Consider the following 21966-nt stretch of genomic DNA (forward strand, 5'->3'; position numbering starts at 1 on the left):
TCTATAATGCAAAGGATTTTTCATTTTTAAAAAGCAAATTCCTTTTATTGTTTCTGGGTTTTGTCATATTTTAAAAAAGCTTCCTACTCTCAGATTATAAAGAAATGCATCATATTTTCTATCATAACGGTGTGGTTTTATTTTGTTTGTTGGATCTTTAATTTGGTTTGCAGTTTATTTTTACGTATGGTGTGAGATGTGGATTCAGTTTTATCTTTTCTCAGTTGTTCCAACAACACTGATTAATAAGTCCATCTTTTCCCCAGTGATTTGAGATGCCACCCTTATCACATACCTAATTTCCAGATGTATGTGGATCTATTTCAAGACTCTATTTTATTCCACTGAATTGCCTATTTACACATCAATGTCAAACTTTTTAATTACAGAGACTTACTAGTGTGTTTCAACATTTGGTCAAATTTACTGGTCCTCCTTTTGTGTCCTTTTCCAAGGTTTTCCCATGTTTGGGCTTTTCAATTTTTCCATATGAAATTTAGCATCAACTTAGCTAAAAAAAATCCCGCTTTTTTGCATTTATTGGAATTGAGTTAAATCTAGGAGAACTGATATTTTTATGATGTTGAATCATCTTATCATTCCAAAAAAGGAGTGTTTAAATTTTTTACTATACAAGGTTTGCACATTTCCTTTAAATTTGTTTCTAAGTAGTTGATCTTTTGTTGTCACTGTTGCTGTTTTAAGTGACACTTTCTCTTACACTATAATTCTAGTAAGGTTATTGTTTGTATATATGAAGACTATTGATTTTTCATGTTAATTTTACGTATAGCCACCTTACTTTTATTGTCTGAATTAGTTTTATGTTCAGGTCTTTTGTGTCTTGCAGGTATACTATATTCATATCATTGATAGAGATGGTTTTCAATTTCTTCTTTTCTAATCCCTTACCACCAATTACTTTGTTGTCTCTGTCTATACTGGTCAGTAAATCCAGCACAATATTAAATAGAATGTAGGTAATGGGCATCCTTGCCTTCTTCCAGAGTTTAGCAGAAAAAGGCTATGGTTTCAAGTAAATTAAGAACTACACAGGTTGTACTATGTTAAAGAAGCATCCATCAGTTCCTACTGAATCCATTGTATTATGAATGTTTGTTGAATTTTATCAACTGCCTTTCTGCTAGACTAAGGCTATAATCACATGATTATTTTATAGATGTTTATGGATTTTCTAAAATTGAACCATCTTTGCATTCCTGGAATAAATCTCACTTGATTACAATGTATTTTTTAATGCGCTGTTGGACTTAGTCTGCTATTAAGGAATTTTTAATCACTTATTATGTCAATATTCACAAGTGAGATTGACTTACAATAATTTTAACAGATTCACATTTCCCTTGTATATATATATGCCATGATTTGCTAGTTCCCAAATCATGTCCATTTAGATTATTTCTACAGTTTTGTTAATATTAATGATGCTGAATATGAATTGGAGATAAAACCTTTTACCTTTCTGTGTTTATATCCCAGCAAAAAATTTATAGAATGGGATCATTGCATCAAACGAACTTCCCATATCATATTTTATGAGATACTACTAACTGTCCCACCTCCCCACCCCTACCCAACAAAAACACTGGAATCGTTAACTAGATGTAGAGCTTCATTAATTTCTCTGCTTTAGAAAAGATACTAAAAGTTTACCCTACTATAAGCAGGGAAAAAACCCTTTCTAGTTTTCTTAATTTGGCATAAGGTTTTCAGAAAACATAAAAGGTTAAAAAGCTTAGGTCAAACAATCAATCTTACCCATTTGCTATTGATGAGCTGTATGATCATAAATGTCATCTGTCTACTTCTTATATGGAGAGACCAAAAATTTGAAACTTATGACATTCTTACAAACAGAATTTGAGATAATAGATATAAAATTGTTATATAAGTGTAAGGCATCATAACCATGGCAGGAAAATCTCATATTTGTGTTTATCATCATCAGTTAACATTTAACAGGGAAAAAAATCATTTAATATGTACACATATTAATTGCTCTACTATGTAACAAAGAAGGGCTAATTCATCCAGGTGGGATAGAGAGATGAAGGACAGAATATTCTGAGTGCTATGGTGGATCCCTTCCTAAAAGACCCAGCAGGCATTTGTACCCCTTCTCCCTTGTCTGTCTCTCAATATAGAGGTTGAGAAAATCATACTGAGTAGTCCCTCGACCTCCATGGAAGATTGGAGTCCTGTAGATACCAAAATCCACAGATGCTCAAGTCCCTTAGATAAAATGGTTTAGTATTTGCATATAACCTTTGCATATTCTCCTGTATACTATAAATTATTTCTAGATTATTTACAATCTTTATACAATGTAAATGCTATGTAAATAGTGATTATACTCTATATTTTTGATTTGCATTATTTTTATTGTCATAGTTAACTTTTTTTTTAAAGACAGAGCCTCACTCTGTCACCCAGGCTGGAGTGCAATGGCATTGTTTTTGCTAACTGCAACCATTGCCTCTCAGGCTCAAGCAATCTTCCTGCCCCAGCCTCCCAAGTAGCTGGGACCACAGGCACATGCCACCACACCTGGACATTTTATGTATTTTTTTGTAGAGATGGAGTTCTGCCCAGGCCAGTCTCAAACTCCTGGTTTCAAGTGATCCTCTCACATCAGCCCCCCAAAGTGCTGGTATTACAAGCATGAACCACCATACCTGGCCATTTTTAATTTTTTAAAACAGTATTTTCCATCTGTAGTTGGTGGAATCCATGGATATAGAATCCATGGATGTGGAGGGCTGACTGTATTCATTTTCTTAGTCTCCCTTAGAGCTAAAGGTATCTGGTTCTGGCTTTGAAGATCTAAAGGAAAGTTTGTAATGAGAGAGAATACTCTGGGATTCCTCCTCTCTCTCAAAGGAAAAGGAAAAAAAAGAGAAGCGTCCTTGTTCTAGGGAAGCTACTCCCTTCACTTTCTGTCTTTGAATGTAGTTGGGAGAGGACATAATGCTTGGAGCAGAGGCAGCCATCTTGAAACCATGAGGCAACAAGTCAACATGCAATCTTGCAACTAGGAGCCATCATGCTAAGAATGGCAGAGTAGGCCGGGCGTGGTGGCTCACGCCTATAATCCCAGCACTTTGGGAGGCCTAGGCAGGTGGATCATGAGGTCAGGAGACCGAGACCATCCTGGCTAACACAATGAAACCTCATCTCTACTAAAGATACAAAAAATTAGCCAGGCGTGGTGGCAGGTGCCTGTAATCCCAGCTGCTGGGGAGACTGAGGCAGGAGAATGGCGTGAACCCGGGAGGCGGAGCTTGTAGTGAGCTGAGATCGCGCCACTGCACTCCAGCCTGGGCGACAGAGTGAGACTCCATCTCAAAATAATAAAAAAAAAAAAACAGAATGGCAGAGAAAGTGGATGCAGATAATCCTGGGGTCTTGATGAAACTGTTGAATCAGACCTAGGAACATGTATCCCAAGAATTCTGGAGTAAACAACAAACATTCTTATATTTTAGCATTTGCTAGCCAGATTTTCTGACCCTTATAGCTGTAAATATCCTTAATGAAATGAATAAAAACCACTCCTTTATGGATAACATCTACTCAATTCATTACAAAAACTCTGTGAGAGCCTTCCCTCTCAGAATGAGCAGGGCCCAAAGATTTGACGAATCCTAGAACCTGAAATACCAGAGCCTGGCCTGGGTGTAGGTGAACCTGAGCAGCTACTGCCTTAACAGTCAAGAGACAAGTGTTTTTCTGTCACAATTTTGAGTAGTCAGGAAAAAAAGAACACATCCAAAGCAGAGGTTACAGACTGGCAAATTCAGCTGGTTGAACATGTTATTAGAATTTTTATTTTTTTAACAGATGAGAAAATATGAGGCTCAGAGCATAACTTCGTAGTTAAGTATGGGGTCAACCAGACTCATTCTAACTCTTAAACACCATGTGCCTTCTCGCTCTCAACAGGGGGAAGGAGTGATTCTTCCCATCCATGTAGAACTGCTCGGCCATCCAAGATATATTAAATTACAGAAAAGGGAGTAGACAAATATTATATTGTGATTACAAAAGAACTTTGGCTTTTATGGAAAAAATTGAACAAACTTTGGATTTGTTTAATACGCACTATAATAGATTAGTAATGCATGCCGGCCATCTGACTCTCAGGAGGAAGAATTGAGCTGCGGCCACTTGCCATGCTGGCATATACTAAGTTTGAGTTACACCCTGCAATGATTATGAGACATAAAAAAGAAAAAAACACTATTTCAAAATTGTGTTAGACACAAACTCATTGTGCGCATTGTTGCCAATCACATATAACAAAAGGAAAATTAAATTACTTAAGAATGCAGCCTGAGGAAAAGCAAAATCAAAGAATAATTATGTTTGCCATTTAAGAAGCTGTAAGGTGATGGGCTTCATGACTTGGATTCCAGTTCAAAAGACGAAAAAAGTGCTTGAGAAATTGAAGAGCTTTTTTTCCTAAAATATATCTGGATGAATATTGGCAATGTGTAGGCAAATACTCTTTCATCTGATGAAAGATAATAAAAAATTTCTCATGAGACAGTAGTGCAGGCCGACTTTTGTTTCACCACCACGAAAAGAAATAGCATCATTAGTACTGAGATATCCAGGTTGCCATGGTGCTCAGTGGCTTCTAGAACGACATAGCAGGGGGTTCTCTAAGAAGGATGGGAAGGACAGTGCAGGGTCAGCATGATGCCATTTAGCAGAAATAGATCAATTCCCACCATGTTGAAATATAAACTCACGCAAACCCTTCCAGCTAACATTTAATGAAACTCTGAAATATAAATCTTATTTTTTATTTTCACTGGGATTTGGGATAGACTGTTTATAATTGAAAAGGAATAATGTGTGACCACAAGGATAGCTTTCTGATGAAAAACATCATTATCAAAATAAAAAATAGTGGCAAGGGCATGTAGTCCCAGATACTTGGGAGGCCGAGGTAAGCAGACCACTTGAGCCCAGGAGTTTGAGGCCAGCTTGGGCAACACAGTGAAATGTCATCTCTAAATAAATAAGCAAACAAATTTAAAAAATTTAGAAATTAAAAATGCAGTCATGGCAGTGTAAAGCAGATTGACTGTGGCAAAAACAACAACAACAACGACGACGACAAAAACCACCTCACAGGCAGTGACTTAGAGGGTATTATTGTAGAATTCAGAGGGGAAAAAAACATATTAAGTGATGACTAGGCTAAAGCAAAGAAGACATTTGGAAGACAGATGTAATGTAAGAGAACCAGAACAGATAAGCAGAAAGAGATTCTGTAAGGAAGCAACAGAAAAGCAGAGTATCAAACCTCCAGAAATACTAGAGGAAAGTTCCCAGCCGGGTGCGGTGGCTCATGCCTCTAATCCCAGCACTTTGGGAGGCCAAGGTGGGTGGATCATGAGGTCAGGAGATCGAGACCATCCTGGCTAACACGGTGAAACCCCTTCTCTACTACAAAAATAAATAAATTAAATAAATAAATAAATAAATAAGGCGGGTGCAGTGGTGGGCACCTGTAGTCCCAGCTACTCAGGAGGCTAAGGCATGAGAATCGCTTGAACCCAGGAGGCGGAGGTTGCAGTGCGCCGAGATTGCGCCACTTCACTCCACCCTGGGTGACAGTGCGAGACTGTCTCAAAAAACAAAAACAAAAACAAAAACAAAACAAAGCGAAACAAAAACAAAGTTCCCCTAAAACTACACCTTACCTGGAGATGTTAATAATATTCAAGGATAATAGAAACAACCTACAAAAACATGGGCAGAAAAAAAATTATTGAAATGAAACTAAATTTAGTTTGGTGTCAGACTTCTCTCTCTCTCTTTTTTATTTTTAGATGGAGTCTTGCTGTGTCACCCAGGCTGAAGTGCAGTGACACAATCTCAGGTCACTGCAGCCTCTGCCTCCCGGGTTCCAGCAATTCTCCTGCCTCAGCCTCCTGGGTAGCTGGGATTACAGGCGCATGCCACCACGCCCGGCTAATTTTTGTATTTTTAGTAGAGATGGGGTTTCACCATGTTGGCCAGGCTGGTCTCAAACTCCTGACCTCAGGTGATCCACCTGCCTCGGCCTCCCAAAGTGATGGGATTACAAGCGTGAGCCACTGCACCCGGCCTCAAACTTCTCTTTGAGAGCTGTAAATGCCATAAACATATTTAAGCAAAAAGACCATTTTTACCCAAATTGTATACACCAAAAAAATCATTATTTAAATGGCAATAAGTAGATGTGCTCAGACATTGAAAATCTCTGAAAGTATGCAACCTTAGTGTCTTCTCTGAAAAAAAAATTGAATAATTTCTCTACCTGACTAAAACATGAAATAAAGGTAAATACGAAAATTAGTATAAAATAAATTGCAGTGAATTATAAAAGGAGTAAAATGGCTTGTTTTTCTAAAATAGAAGACCTTGTGACAAAGCTCCTTATAAACTTATGCAAACACACACACTATAAAAATTCCTCTGTGTTTTAACAACTGCAGAAATTGACCTTTTTGAGGCTTGATTCAGTATGATGAAAGAGGACTACAAACCACCAAAACACTTCAAATTCTTTTCAATATACTAAGTGGAACCTAAATAAATACTTGTCCTGTGCAAAAGGAACTGTGTTCTGAAGTCCGAGAAGCGGATTCCCAAGCTTCATTTCCTTAAGGAGAATTGAGACCTCAGAAGGGTGAGATCTCTGGGGTCCAAGGGTAAGCCAGGCCATGCCTGAAGCTGGGCTAGGATGAGAATATCTATTCAAAAGGACAGGGTATGTTACAAGGGACAGGTGGAGGGCTTGACTGTGAGAAGAAGAACTCCCACACCTACAGGAAACACAATCCACACCAAGACACAGCACCTGATGTGGCATTTCCAATGGATATGAAGTCTGGAGCAGATTCTCTTCCCCCATCCTTCACTCCCAAGAGAGCCAGCTGGTAGAATCTTTCACTGGTCCACAGCCCTGTTTCTTCTGAAATGGGAGCTTCCATCCCTCATGCTTTCTCTACATTCGCTGCCTCTGCCTCCCACTTCAAGCAGGGTCCCTCCGCAAAGAGCTACCTGAGAGATTCTGAAGCAGGTGCTGCTGCCCTTGACTTCAGCCAGCTCAGAGGCTCTGGAGTGTCATGGGCCTCTTCTGCCTTTCTCAGCCTGGATGTCCTGACTCATCAGCATCTTGGTGAGACACTCCGGGAAGCAGCCTTACATTCTGGAAGATCTAAGAGATGTCTCAGTAAGGGCCCTGAGGAAAATATTTTAGAAGACTCGGGGTGAATGTGGATGGCCCGGCTCACCAGTCTCCCTTGCAAGTATTTTCAAGCAAACTGGAAGGGCCTTGTTTCCACCATGTCTGCTCCCAAATGCCATGGCAATGAGCTAGGGGTTCATGGTGCCACAGATACTCCTCATAAGTTGTATGTTACCTATTGCTGACTATGCTGTGTCAGGCAGAGCTGTGCCTTTGGCCCTGCACCACTGGCTTCCCATCTGCCAGTGTCTTCCCTGGTGGCTTCTGAGATGCTCTGGAGCAGCATCTTCCCTGGGAGAGCTGGGGCTGTGACTCTGGTGCCTCTTCTGAGGTGAGATTTTGGTCATCACTCATCAGCAGGGTTCACATTCTAGAACTCTACCAGAAGATCTAACTTTAAGCCACAACAAAAGCAGCCTTCTGTGAGCGGGCAGGAGTCATCCAAGGTGTTGTATCCTTTTCTCCAGGAGAAGTTGCCTTCTTTAGGGAAGCCATCATCCCAAGAGTTTCTCCTTTCTTTGAGGGGCCTGAGAGTAACTTAGGCACCCTGCTAAGGATCTGATTCCTCTTCAGATGGCCTCCTGACTCAAAGAGGCACTGCTTCTGAGAAACTGTGGGTGCTTTAGAAATAAATCTCAAATGCCCACATTGGGCGAAATTCCCCAAAATTGAAATTGAGGCACAAGAGAGACACTGAAGACAGAGTTTGATGAGAGGGCAGCTGGGGAGTGGCTCGTGGGTGAGCACCCCCACTCTGTGGAGTGCATCCACTCTCTGGAGCATCCACTCTCTGGATCCACTCTCTGGAGGTGGTGGTGTGCCCTCCTAGGGAAGCTCCACTTCAACACTACTGGAAAACTTTTCAAAACACTGCAGTGTAATTCGATGTCAAAAATCATTCTTAACATAGAAGAGGGCATCCACTCTCTGGAGGTGCTGGTGTGCCCTCCTAGGGAAGCTCCACTTCAACCCTACTGGAAAACTTTTCAAAACCCTGCAGTGTAATTCGATGTCAAAAATCATTCTTAACATAGAAGAGGTATAACATAACATATAAATGAAAAACCATGAAACCATTACATAAATCTATCATTTTATTGTCTAAGAAATTTAATTATAAGGAAAAAAGGAAAGAAAATACATATTTATTATTTAGATATCTTTCTTCAATGAATGTATATTATCAGTTATTCATTTCCCTCATTCACTGATTCAAAAAAAAAAATTAGTCAGGCCCTGCTTTTAGCAGTTAGAAAATGGAGCTTGGGAATCACCTTCTCCGACATCAGAACACAGTTCCTTTCATATGGGACAAGTATTCGTTTAGGTCCCACATAGTATATTGAAAAGAATGTAAAGTGTTCTGAGGAGTTAGAGATACAGCAACAACCATACGAAACCCCTGGCTTTATGGAGCCTTACTGTGCGTGAGGGAAGGTGGGGGAGATGAAGGAACTTTAATATTAAACACTCTGCCAGATAGTCATAAGTGCCTTGGATATATTAATATAAAGCAGTCAGGGGGCACTGAGAATGTTAAGCAGAGAAACAGTTTAATTTGGGAGTAGGTCCTGCAGCTTCTTAGGAAAAAGGCTTTCTTGGCAGAGGAAATGACAGATTCAAGTGCCAATGGGGTCAGCATGCTGAGGTCAGGTCCACAATGAGTGAGCTGGTGACAGAGATAAGGTAGGGAAAAGGCTGGGGAGCAGATCCTGAGCCAAAGAGTGGCATGACATATTTTCAAGAGAACCCCTGGGGTTTCCATGTGGAGAACAGACTAAACGGAGCAAGGTCCGAAGTGGGGAGACCTGTTAGGAGGCTATCATAAACATCCAGCCAAGACATAATAAAGGTTTGGACCAGAATAACAGTGGAGGTATGGTCAGATTCAGTATACCTCAAAATTAGGGTATAGGTAGGAACCTAAAGAGATGAGAGCCTGAGCCCTGGGAGAGTCCACTATTAGCAGTCCAGAGAAGAGCAGAAAGAGCAAAAAGGCTTGAGGAGAGGAAATAAGGTGGGAGAAGGAAAACCAGAAGACCAGCATGTTGAAAGCCAAGTGAAGGAAGTACATCAAGATTGGGGAATTAATCTATAATAAGATGAGAACTGATCAAAGATTGGTTGATTAGTAATGTAGAGCTTCTTGCTTTTCACCAGAGTATTTTCAATAGAATAGTGACAAAAGTGATTGGAGGGTGTTCAAGAGAGCATGGGAGTACAAAAATTGTAGTTAGCATGAGATTTGCTTTAAATAGAAGAGGAAAATGAGATTTCAGCTGGTAAGATCAAGAGAAGATTTTTTTTTTATTTAAAGATGGGTAAAGTAAAAGAAAATGTTAAGGGGGAAAATAGAAACTTTTTACTGGAATTGGTGAAATCTAAGACTATCATATTTATTCCAGGAAAAACAAACCACTAATTGGTGGAATATTTTCAGATCTTTGGGCACTTTGCCCCTGACCACCATCCTCAAGGTCAGAATCAGGAAGAAACAGCTCAAGGTTATTGGAGAAAGTAAAGATGTTTTCAAAGCAGTACAGTGACCACCTCTGGCTTCCATTTGTAAATTGGTCTTACATTCCATCAGCCTCCTTATGCTCCTGGGCTTATCTTCTTTGGATCTTTTTTCCCCAGTGCCTGCTTCTCCCTCCCCATCTCAGCATTAATTCCCTGAAATCCAGGGTCTATAGACCCACTGAATTAAGTCCTTTAAATAAAATTTTGTGTGCTCCCAAGAAAATCTGTTTCTTGAAGAAAAACTCAAATATTGCGAAACTGAAGTATTGCAAATCAGCATGGTTTATTCTTTGAGGATCAGGAGGCCACAGGCAGTCAAGACTTCCTGAGCTTATAAAAGAATATGCTATTTCCAGCCATCTGAGACCAAAATGATGGAGTAAAGGTCAAAGGAGAAGTCATGCTCCTAATATTCACAAAGTCATAGTTTCTTAAAATGAAAATCCAACCCATGCAAGACAAGATTCATGATCAAATAGATTTATTGAGCAGTTTATATTAGTCCGCCTCCCCCAGTCACACAGAAACACACTCTGAGGATTTGTAATGATGACATACTGAGAAGCCCAAAGCAATACAAACATATGTTAAGAACATAATTTGACCTACTCCTTTCTCTTGAACAATTTAGACTAAAGCCACTAGGTAGGACCAAGGAAGATAGGCTTCTACATGGGCTGGCCTGGAGTGCACAGCCCGTGTGTGAAGGAGACAGTGTAATGATACATGACTGGCTACCTACTGCAATTGAATAGTAAGCCAGTTTTCTCACTATCTGAGAAGGGAGTAGCAAAAATGAAAGGGAAAAAAAAACTAGAATGAACCATGTAGTGCTGGATTAGAATGAAGGCATCAGTTTAAACACCTCTATGGATTAGAACTGGAGGTTCAGAAATAAATATAGATGTAAATGTGTATATATGTATGAGTGTGTGTGGGGAGGGGTGTGTGTATTCAAACTTAACACCCCTTGCATTGTCCATTGAGAGGACCTGGTAGCAGAGCCACCTGCTAGCACTGAGCATGACCAGAGCACAGGTCCTGACTCCCATATATTATTCTCCAGGAAAAGTAACCAGGGCTTCTTTGAAAATGGTTTATCCTAGGACTGGGGCAGGAAAAGTATAGATGATCTTGAAATATCTTGCTGTGCCGGAAAGCAAGGAAGTGCTCAAACACATCAAAAAAACATAGAAACCAATTTGAAGAGGCTTCCACTGGCCAAATCTAGGACATTATGAACAGCAAAGTAAACAATGAGAGCAAACAGAACAAAATTAGAAGGCTTGAGTCCACACTGATACAAATAAAGTATAATTCAGAAGATTAATGAAGAATGGGATATGTACATGGTTTTAAAATATTTCCCTACCAAATCTTATTAATTAAAAAGAAAAAATGTATCATTTCACAGTGAAGAAGGCTGGCAGACAACAGTCAATGAGGTGATCAAAGTGAACATCAGGATGCAACTGGAACAGAGTATTATCCCTAATATTCCTGCCAAAGGTAAGTAACTTGAATCTAATTATGAGGAAATATCAGACAAACCCAAAACAAGGAATATTCTACAAAATAACTGGCCTGCAATCTTTAAAAGTACTAAAGTGCAAGGAAGACCTAGGAACTGTTCCAGATAGAAAGACACCACAGAGACACCACACAAGTGTAATGCTTGCATTTAAATCTTTTTTTTTTTTTTTTTTGCTGTGAAGAACATACAAAGAACAAGTGGCAAAACATGAATGACACCTGAATTTCAGATGGTCAAAATGAACCGGTGTCAATCTCCTGACTTTTATGGTTGTATTGTGGGTTAAGCAGGAGAATGTCCTTGCTGGGAGGAAATACACTGAAGCATTTGGGGATCGTGGGTGTATCAGTTTGGCAACTTACTATCAAACAGTTCAGGCGGGGTTGGGGGGAAGCTCTTTGTATTATAATTGCAACTTTTCTGTAGGTGTGAGATTGTTTCAAAATAAAACAAAATTATGTATTTGAAAAATAATCCTCATTCTCCTTTCCAAACACATAAGATTACTGAAGTTACCTTAGGTGATAGCAGCCCTGGGAATTAATCATCCACAGCTGATACTTGGACCAACACCCCTATAAGCAACATTTTTCCACTCTTAGCAGGAAGTTGAGTGCAGAGCCTTCTGAGTTTGGGCCCGAGGCATTTCAAGGTAGCCTCTTCTCTTTTTCTACTCATAAGCACAGGCTTAGATGAAAAAGAGAAGGAAGAAAAAGAACTTTGAATTAATTTGTCTACACAATGGGACAGGTTGAGAAAAAATTTAAAAACTGTGTCAAGTTCCTTGCATTAGAAACAGTGAATCTGCCTGATATAATAAAAGTACAATTGGTGCCTTCAGGATATCATTTAATACTATCTGTACCTAGCATTTAACACACAAAAGCCTAAAAGTGATTTAGTATCAACATTGTAGGCATCATTCAAATTAAATTAAAAGATGAAAAACACAGAGGTTCTGCAATGTTGAGGACCTTACTGGGGTGAAGACAGGATTAGAAGCCATGGTTGTCACTCCATCATGGTCTAACATGAATGCCCCTGCTCTCTCCACTACAGGAGGCTGCTTCTCTGTTTAAAAAAGAGAGGGTTAATGCTATTCTCTTCTCCAAGAAATAATATGCTCTGGGAGAATCAAGAGAAGCAGACATGAATTAATCAGAATTTGAATAAGAATCCACCTGCTGCCCCATTTGTGACATATTTTTCATGTTTTACGAACACAAATCCTTAATAGAACATGTAGGACTGGTGATGAAATAATATTCCAAGATACCAGACAGTGCATATTGTTTTACTGCCTCTCTGCTCACTCTGCATTAAGAGCTTCATTGATTCCAACACCCAAGCCACCATTTTGTAAGGGGGAGCCTTAAGTTACTGGTGGCCTGTCGGGGTTCATTGTGTATCAACGTTGCTTCCCCTATAAAGTTCAACATGTTGCCTGAAATATGAAAATCATCTTCTTGATTTTCCTTCAGTCTTTCAAATAAATACTTGTGAATTTAATCAAGGAGTCGGAAAAGACAGTTGGAATTAGAAAATAAAATGGTATCAATTACTAATATTTCCCATTTGCTGCTCAGGCTTGTCTTATCTGAAGCTTGTAAAGTTGTTTAATCTTTTCCATCATCTCAGGGAAAAGAGAGCCTGGAAAATACTAGTTATTCCACAGTAACTATCAACGGGATTTTCCATAACTATCTGGATGCAAAATGAAAATCTTAAGAAGTTGATCCAATTCTAAAACTTACTTCTCAACTTACTCATAAATATGAAGAGACAACTCATCCATATTTTCTTCAAATAACATCTGGTTGCTTGGCCAGACTGTTAATACCTGAAAAAGTTTCTGAGTTTGTTCCAACAAATCTACACTTAAAGAGCTTAAAAATGTGTTTATGCATTAAACATTCTTTTCCACATCTGACTTAGGGCCAGCGATGTGACTGTGAGAAAGAACCTTGCCAAGAACTCGGAAAGAAAGGGAAAAAACTGTCTTTTAGAAGTTTAACTGTGAAACCAGCACCTGTTGGATTAGGGCAGAGGAATGAGAAATCACCACAAAGGGACACAAATGCTTCTAGGCCATCAAGAGTTGGCTGTGACTCCACTAAAGGTATAAAACACACATCTAAAGGCTATATTAGTCAGTCATGGAGTCATGGAAGAAGGGTTGCTCAGACAGACTTGAGCAGTACTCACTACGGGTCCATTCCGAGTGGAAGGGGTCAGGAGCAGCACAGTTGAGGTAGCACAGAACCACCACCAAGTCATCTCTATTGTGAAAATGAATGCATCACTTTGCCTTTGCTTGATTACCATTAAACCTCACCCCAGGCTGGCCTGTCTTATTCATGATGGAAAACTCCACATTGAGCATACAGCCTAACCTAGGGCAGGCAATCATTAGATGTTTGCTCGATGAGTTTGCTCCAACTCTTTGCTCACAACTGCCTGATGATAATTTGGCTCCCCACATAGTTCTGACTACAGGGAGAGAATGACCTAGTCTGGTGTATTTGAGAATCCTGGTCCTCATGCCAGCAATAAAACTCATTGAAGTAGACGGTTTAGCATTTGAGTTTCCTTACTTGAAGGTTGTTCCCAAAGAAAGTGTCTGTGTGTGCTGCTGGATCAAGTTTCTGAGCCCAAAGGGCTGGCAGCAAGTCTCTGGGCTATGGTAACTTTACCAGGATAATGATGATAGTGGTAGTGATGGGACCAACCTTGGCCATGAACAGAGCATCTTGTGAGTACTATCAGACACTGTACTATATGTTTTATATACCTGAGCTCATTTAATTCCCATAATAATCCAATAAATTAGGCATTATAAGTATTCATATTTTGTAAATGAGGATACCGAGACTCAGAAAGCTTTAGTAACTTACCCAAAGACCCATATTCAGAGTCTGGATTCAGATCCAGATTTGTCTGACTCTAAAGTCTAATTTTTTTAATTGTAAAAAAAATACTACCTTTGGAGAGATGAACCCTTATCCTTCTCTTTGACACACTCCTCTGCTTCAGCAGTGTGCTCTCAGCTATCCCAGTCCGTCTTCAATATGACTATTCATCAATGCGCCACTACTGTACAAGTCTTCACATAAAATTACATAAGATACCAATCCACCCTTAATTGGAAGTGCACAAAGTCAAGCCCTGTTGCAAGGAACAGCATCACCATCTACCCTATGCCATCAGTACCATTAGCTTCACAAGCCAAAAATGGGGGCCTCTTTAATGTTTTCCTCTCCCTCACCATGTCTGCCACAACCCGTCCAATCATTTACATGTTCCTCAATTGAACCTCTTCAATACTTCCCTGATGCATTCACTTGCCCCTTGCTCACCATTTCCATTGCTACTACCCATCTCTCACCTGGACCACTACAAAAATCTCCAAGGTTGTGTTCTCACTTCTACTCTTGCTCCACATTGCTCCATTTTGTGTCCACATCTTGGGAATGCATCCTTAAGGACACATCTAGGGATCTTTATATAATCTAATCACAAATTCCACTGTTTAAAACTCCTTCAGTATGACCCTTCGCCATGTCCTGTGCTTCAGCTGTAATAGTGAGTGGTCTGCGGTTTTTGGAATTTATTCAGCTCTATACACTCCAGGATGGCACACACGTACCAGGCATGGATACACCTGCATCCCCCTGGACCAGCAGTCTCTCCACATCTCCCTGGAAAACCTGTACGGGTGTTTTGGAACTCACTCTCATTTCAGCTCCTCCAGGAAGCCTGGGTTAGGTGCCCAACTGAGTTTTTCTCATCACACCCCAGCTCTCACCCCTCATCCCACTGTCTGGGAATTTTTTTTATTTATGTGACTTTACCTCCAGACTCTGAACTCCCCCCAAGCCAGGAACCACTCTGTTTATACACAGTGCCTAACATGAACAAATGCTTGTTAAATAAATGAATGAATGTGAACCTGGTATACCATAGGCGTCAGAACCCACCCAGCTTCCTCAAGTATTAGCTGTGTGATCTTAAGAAAGTTGCTTAATCTCACTAGACCTTAGAGTTATTGTCTGTAACATGGAGATCATAAAACCTATACTGTCAAGTTATTGAGAGATTTAAACTAAATTATATAATATATGTAAAGTCCTCAGTGTCATGCCTCATATATAATAAGTATTCAACTGTTAGTTGTTGTTGTTATTACTGTGCTCTTCAAGACCCTACTGAAAATATTCATGTTCTTGAAAGACTTCAAATCAATTCCCAGTCCACCATGATGACTGTGCTGCTCTGTGCTGCATTTCATAATGCATTATTTTGCACCCTTGATATTGTTTGAAAGGGTCTGCCCTTTCCATACTTTCTTCAAGTCACCTAATACTTGAACAAACGCTTTTAGAATAAATGATATTATCAAGTTTGGTTTTGTTCTATAAACTAATGGTGCCCTTTTGCTATAGATCTTACAGCCCATTGGAGTTTCAAACCATGGAAATTCACTTTGCAACTCCTAATGATGCAAACGCCATGAAGAGAGGCCAGTGAGAGGAACACACTTTGGGTGAATGGCAGGGCTCCGGAAGGGAGACAGGTGGTGATCCCAAATTAGAAATCAGGTCTTAAAGGGGCCACAAGCGAGATGACATCTCTAAAAGAGGCTTTCCTTTGTCACAACAGATGTGAAAATGTGAATGGTCAGACTAATGCTTAAAAGAAACTTACAGCTTTGCCCCTGTAAGGAATACTGTGCAGCCATTAAAAATAGGAGGCCAGCTAATAAAATGGCAAATAACATATAAGGGACAATGTTAAGTTAAAAAAGATTCAGATAACATATGGCTTTTGATCATAGTATGTAAAATTTGCTTTAAAATAAACAAAAAACTTAAACGGAGTAGACCAAAATTTTAATTCTGTAACAATTTGATAAGTTTGTGGGTGAAATTTTCTTTTTATCAATTTCCCATACCGTTTGTAGTCTTGCCATATTCTTTTAAAATACAGAAAGTATTTCTTAGAAAATACATATTCTGCGTGCCCCTCTCGCAGATGGCTCTAGAAAGAAATGAGATAGCGCAGAAGACACGCCCTAGACTGCAGGGGGCTCCATGAGCCCAGAGCCTGACTCAGCAGCGTGAGAACAGGGGCGAACCTGGGCATGGGGCGCTCTGCAGCTCGATCCTGCCCTGGATGGGTCCCTTCTTTACCTGCCACCACCTCGCTGAGTGTTACTGAGTCCCCCGCCAGCAGGCCGCCCTCGGTGGGCGCAGCGCCCCTCCCAACCTCTGACCATGCTATCCCCAAGCGACCCTCCTCGCGAAGGATCTCTCTGAGAGAAGGGAGGAGCTGCAAGGGGCCGGAAAGAGTTACAGGGCGCAGGCCCTTGCGACCTCGCCCTCCCCGGGCCCGCGCGGCTCCCTACTCCCGCCCCGGGGGCCGGTGACCTGTACCTCTTGCAGGGGATCAGCGCCTTCCTCTCGTCCAGCACCCGCACGCGCTGGTTGAGCCCGTCGTAGGAGAGCAGGGCGCGGCTGTTGCGCCCGCTACTTTGCTGGTACATAACCTGGCGCCCCTCCCACTGCTGCGGCGCCTGGCACGGGCGCGGGGCTCCCACCGCCCCCAGGCTGCACAGGCCGCACAGGGTCCAGGCCCAGAAGCCGCCCAGAAGCCAGGCGCCCAGGGCGCCCGGGACGGTGCGGAGAGGAGCGCGTCCTGGCATCGCGGTCAGCCTTCCCCGGCCCGAGGGCAAGCCCGAGCCCAAGGGGGCGCTGAGGCGGCCGGGATCACAGTGGCTCCCGCCGGCTCTTTCCGCACGGTGCCGGGAGTGTGGTCTGGACCAAGGTGCTTCCTGTCCCTTCGGTGGCCTCTGCCGCTTTTGAGATCCGGACGCGCGAGTCCCGGTAGCCGGGACCAGGGCCCTGGGAAGGCTCCAGTGAATCGCGCGGGAGTTATTTCTGCCTGGGCCACTGCCTGCTGCCACTGCCTGCTGCCACTGCCTGCTGCCGCTTCGGTTTTCACTGCTCACTGCTGCCAACAGGAAATGCAGTGGCAGTGGTGCCACTAGCATCCTGGGAGGCATCATGTTTTAAGAGGGGGGATGGGGGGAGACTGTGCTAAGAAGTTTGTTTCTCCACTAACTTCAGTGTTCAACAGGTAATCACACACGGAGGGGCAAGTTCAAGGTCAAGATAGGAAAAGCAGAGCTGCTGCGTTTGCTGTGCAAATATTTGCCCCGCGTACATTGCCCCTCCACAAAATTGCAAACTTCTTCCTCCAAATTAAAAGTGGAAAGACGAGTCCTTCCCTGAAGAAATGATACTAGCTATTCATCATGGCCGCTTCTCAGCCCCTATTCCCAGTGAAGAGTCTAGGAGACTAGTAGACAGCCTCCTGCAATGGGCCTAGGACTCATGGACATTGCCTCAAGGTCACATTGCAGTGAGACTGCTCCTCTCATCTCCTGGCAATACCGCCAGCCGAGTGGTTTGGGTGTCTGGGGGGGTTTGCTTCTTCAAGAACAAGGTTAATTGGGTTTATATTTATGTAATGTTAGGATCTATAATATGGAATGAGCGGGGCTCACACACCTGTAGTCCCAGCTACTCTGGAGGCTGAAGTGGGAGGATCGCTTGAGCCTAGGAGTTAGAGGTTGCAGTGTGCTATGATCATGCCACTGCACTCCATCCAGCCTGGGCGACATGGCGAGACCCTGTCTCTAAAAATATAGTGATAAAATACGAAATCAAGAAAAAAGAAAGGAACTAAAAAAATGTATAGCATCTTTCCACTTGAACTGCATTTCAAGGATGATTAATATACTGAATGGGAAAAAACTGGAAGCATTCCCTTTGAAAACTGGCACAAGACAGGGATGCCCTCTCTCACCACTCCTATTCAACATAGTGTTGGAAGTTCTGGCCAGGGCAATCAGGCAGGAGAAGGAAATAAATGGTATTCAATTAGGAAAAAAGTAAGTCAAATTGTCCCTCTTTGCAGATGACATGATTGGATATCTAGAAAACCCCATTGTCTCAGCCCAAAATCTCCTTAAGCTGATAAGCAACTTCAGCAAAGTCTCAGGATACAAAATCAATGTACAAAAATCACAAGCATTCTTGTACACCAATAACAGACAAACAGAGAGTCAAATCATTAGTGAACTCCCATTCACAATTGCTTCAAAGAGAATAAAAGACCTAAGAATCCAACTTACAAGGGACGTGAAGGACCTCTTCAAGGAGAACTACAAACCACTGCTCAATGAAATAAAAGAGGATACAAACAAATGGAAGAACATTCCATGCTCATGGGTTGGAAGAATCAATATTGTGAAAATGGCCATACTGCCCAAGGTAATTTATAGATTCAATGCCATCCCCATCAAGCTACCAATGACTTTCTTCACAGAATTGGAAAAAACTACTTTAAAGTTCATATGGAACCAAAAACGAGCCCACATCGCCAAGTCAATCCTAAGCCAAAAGAACAAAGCTGGAGGCATCACGCTACCTGACTTCAAACTATACTACAAGGCTACAGTAACCAAAACAGCATGGTACTGGTATCAAAGCAGAGATACAGATCAATGGAACAGAACAGAGCCTTCAGAAATAATGCTGCATATCTACAACCATCTGATCTTTGACAAACCTGATAAAAACAAGAAACAGGGAAAGGATTCCCTATTTAATAAATGGTGCTGGGAAAACAGGCTAGCCATAGGTAGAAAGCTGAAACTGGATCCCTTCCTTACACCTTATACAAAAATTAATTCAAGATGGATTAAAGACTTACATGTTAGACCTAAAACCATAAAAACCCTAGAAGAAAACATAGGCATTACCATTCAGGACATTGGCATGGGAAAGGACTTCATGTCTAAAACACCAAAAGCAATGGCAACAAAAGCCAAAATTGACAAATGGGATCTAATTAAACTAAAGAGCTTCTGCACAGCAAAAGAAACTACCATCAGAGTGAACAGGCAACCTACAGAATGGGAGAAAATTTTTGCAACCTACTCATCTGACAAAGGGCTAATATCCAGAATCTACAATGAACTCAAACAAATTTACCAGAAGAAAGCAAACAACCCCATCAAAAAGTGGGCAAAGGACATGAGCAGACACTTCTCAAAAGAAGACATTTATGCAGCCAAAAAACACTTGCAAAAATGCTCATCATCACTGGCCGTCAGAGAAATGCAAATCAAAACCACAATGAGATACCATCTCACACCAATTAGAATGGCCATCATTAAAAAGTCAGGAAACAACAGGTGCTGGAGAGGATGTGGAGAAATAGGAACACTTTTACACTGTTGGTGGGACTGTAAACTAGTCCAACCATTGTGGAAGTCAGTGTGGCGATTCCTCAGGGATCTAGAACTAGAAATACCATTTGACCCAGCCATCCCATTACTGGGTATATACCCAAAGGACTATAAATCAGGCTGCTATAAAGACACATGCACACGTATGTTTATTGCAGCACTATTCACAATAGCAAAGACTTGGAACCAACCCAAATGTCCAACAACGATAGACTGGATTAAGAAAATGTGGCACATATACACCATGGAATACTATGCAGCCATAAAAAATGATGAGTTCATGTCCTTTGTAGGGACATGGATGAAACTGGAAACCATCATTCTCAGTAAACTATCACAAGGACAAAAAACCAAACACCATATGTTCTCACTCCTAGGTGGGAATTGAACAATGGGAATACATGGACACAGGAAGGGGAACATCACACTCCAGGGACCGTTGTGGGGTGTGGGAAGGCGGGAGGAAGAGCATTAGGAGATATACCTAATGCTAAATGATGAGTTAACGGGTGCAGCACACCAACATGGCACATGGATACATATGTAACAAACCTGCACATTGTGCACATGTACCCTAAAACTTAAAGTATAATAAAAAAAAAAAAGATTGAGCCAGGTGAAAGTGGGAGATAACATTCCTGAATGAAGGGCATAAGGACAAGAAAAGAATAATGCTGGGGTTCAAGGACAAGGTAGAGGAGTACTCTGAAGCCATAGCACTCATTTTAAGGAATTTGTCATTGATATTGAGGACTGTGGGAACTATCAATCAATGTAAAGCTAGGGAGGAGCATCATCAGGCATATGCTTTGGAAAGCCCACTTAGGCAACAGAAGGCATAGGGCCAGAGGGAAGGCAGGGAGAGGAGGAAGCTACTGTTATCATCCTGGAAAGAGATGATCCTGACTCAGCTAAGGCAGCGGGAGTGGTCATGGAGAGGGTGGAAGACAGTTGGGAGCTGTAGAGAAGCATTTCAACTCAGAGAGAGAGGTTTCTGGTTTGGGCCACTGGGAGTCCAGTCCTGAGTGAGGGGAGATGATCAGTTCATTTTAGGATTGGTTGATTTTGAGCTGACTGTGGAATATTAAGGTGGAAATATCCAAGGGACAGCTGGATAAATACTTCTGGAAACCAGCAGAGCTTCTGGATTAGGAAGCCATAGGTACATAGGTGGTAACTGAAGCTGAAGAGTAGAACAGTGGTTCCTGGGGCAATTCCGCATTCCCCTCCCCAGCAAAGAAACATTTGGCAATATCTGGTGACATTTTTGATGATCACAATGTAGATGGGGAGGAGGCTACCGCTGACATTTTGTGGGTAGAGGCCAAGGATGCTACTAAACTTCCTACAATGCACAGTACAGCCACCTCCCCCCACCCAAATGAAGAGAAAATTATCTGGCCCCAAATGTCCTAAGTGTTGGGGGTGAGAAAACCTGGAGTGCAGGGGAGTGTTGAGTGTGAGAAGAAGGATTAGGATGGTGCCCCAGAGAGCTCCAGATATTTAAAGGATGGGCAGATAACAGGCACTTGAGGAGACCAAAAGGAGTCACCAGAAAGAAGCCACTGAATAAGGCAACTTCCAGAGCCTTGTTAAATAAATGTAAGGCATGGAAAGAATGGACTTAATGCTGAAGTAGGGTGTTCTAGAATCACAGCATCCCTGGAGGTCCCGAAGAGGTGGGACAGTTGACATGTTTTCCTGATGCATCCTTCCCTGCTGCCCCCTGTCTCTAGAACCACTAGAGACACTACCAGTGGGTGGAATGGGGCAGGCACAGAGCTTTAGCATTACCTTTCCTTAAAGGGCATGCCTCAGAGAACATCAGGGAAGCCCATGAGACTTTGTGACTTGGTTACATAGTTAAACAGATGCAGCAGGTTCAAACTGGCTGCAGAAATTTGAGCCCTCTCGAAGTTTGCCCTGCTCAGACTCATAGGAAAAGTGCAGGGTAGTTCAGCTCTCTCTCTTGCTCCCCTGGTAGGAACTCTGACTGAAAATCTTTTTCACTCAGTGAAGGGTTTAGACTCATTGGAGTTTACTGCTAGAAATGGCTTGAGATGTCACCTGGGCTTTCCTCCTCGTGTGATATTTTACTAGCCTGGCTTAGCATCTCTGGAGGTTAAGACCTGTTCTATAGGAACTAGATTACCTTTCTAGAGTGGCTTGGAAGTGTAAGAACACCCTGGGCTTCCCCTAAATAAGAACCAGACTCTTTGGATGAATCCTGAAAGGTATTTGTCTCATTTATCCTTTTCACTTACTATGTTTAATTCGTGTTCCCTAAAAAATAAGATAATGCATTTAAAGTTCTTAGCTTCATACCTTGAC

The 21966-nt window shown here is 41.7% G+C and overlaps 1 protein-coding gene across 1 annotated transcript in view; it reads right to left on the reverse strand.

Moving 5' to 3' along the window:
- The window catches only part of EPDR1 (ependymin related 1), a 29500-nt gene extending 12099 nt beyond the window's left edge, over positions 1-17401 (reverse strand). The window contains exon 1 of the mRNA XM_012496953.2: positions 16754-17401. Within this exon, the coding sequence (XP_012352407.2) occupies positions 16754-17385 (632 nt within the window). The 5' untranslated portion in view covers positions 17386-17401. The remainder of the gene's footprint in view (positions 1-16753) is intronic.
- Positions 17402-21966: the final 4565 nt, after the last annotated feature.

This window comes from Nomascus leucogenys, chromosome 17 (assembly GCF_006542625.1).
Source record: "Nomascus leucogenys isolate Asia chromosome 17, Asia_NLE_v1, whole genome shotgun sequence".
Taxonomy (NCBI): Eukaryota; Metazoa; Chordata; class Mammalia; order Primates; family Hylobatidae; genus Nomascus; species Nomascus leucogenys.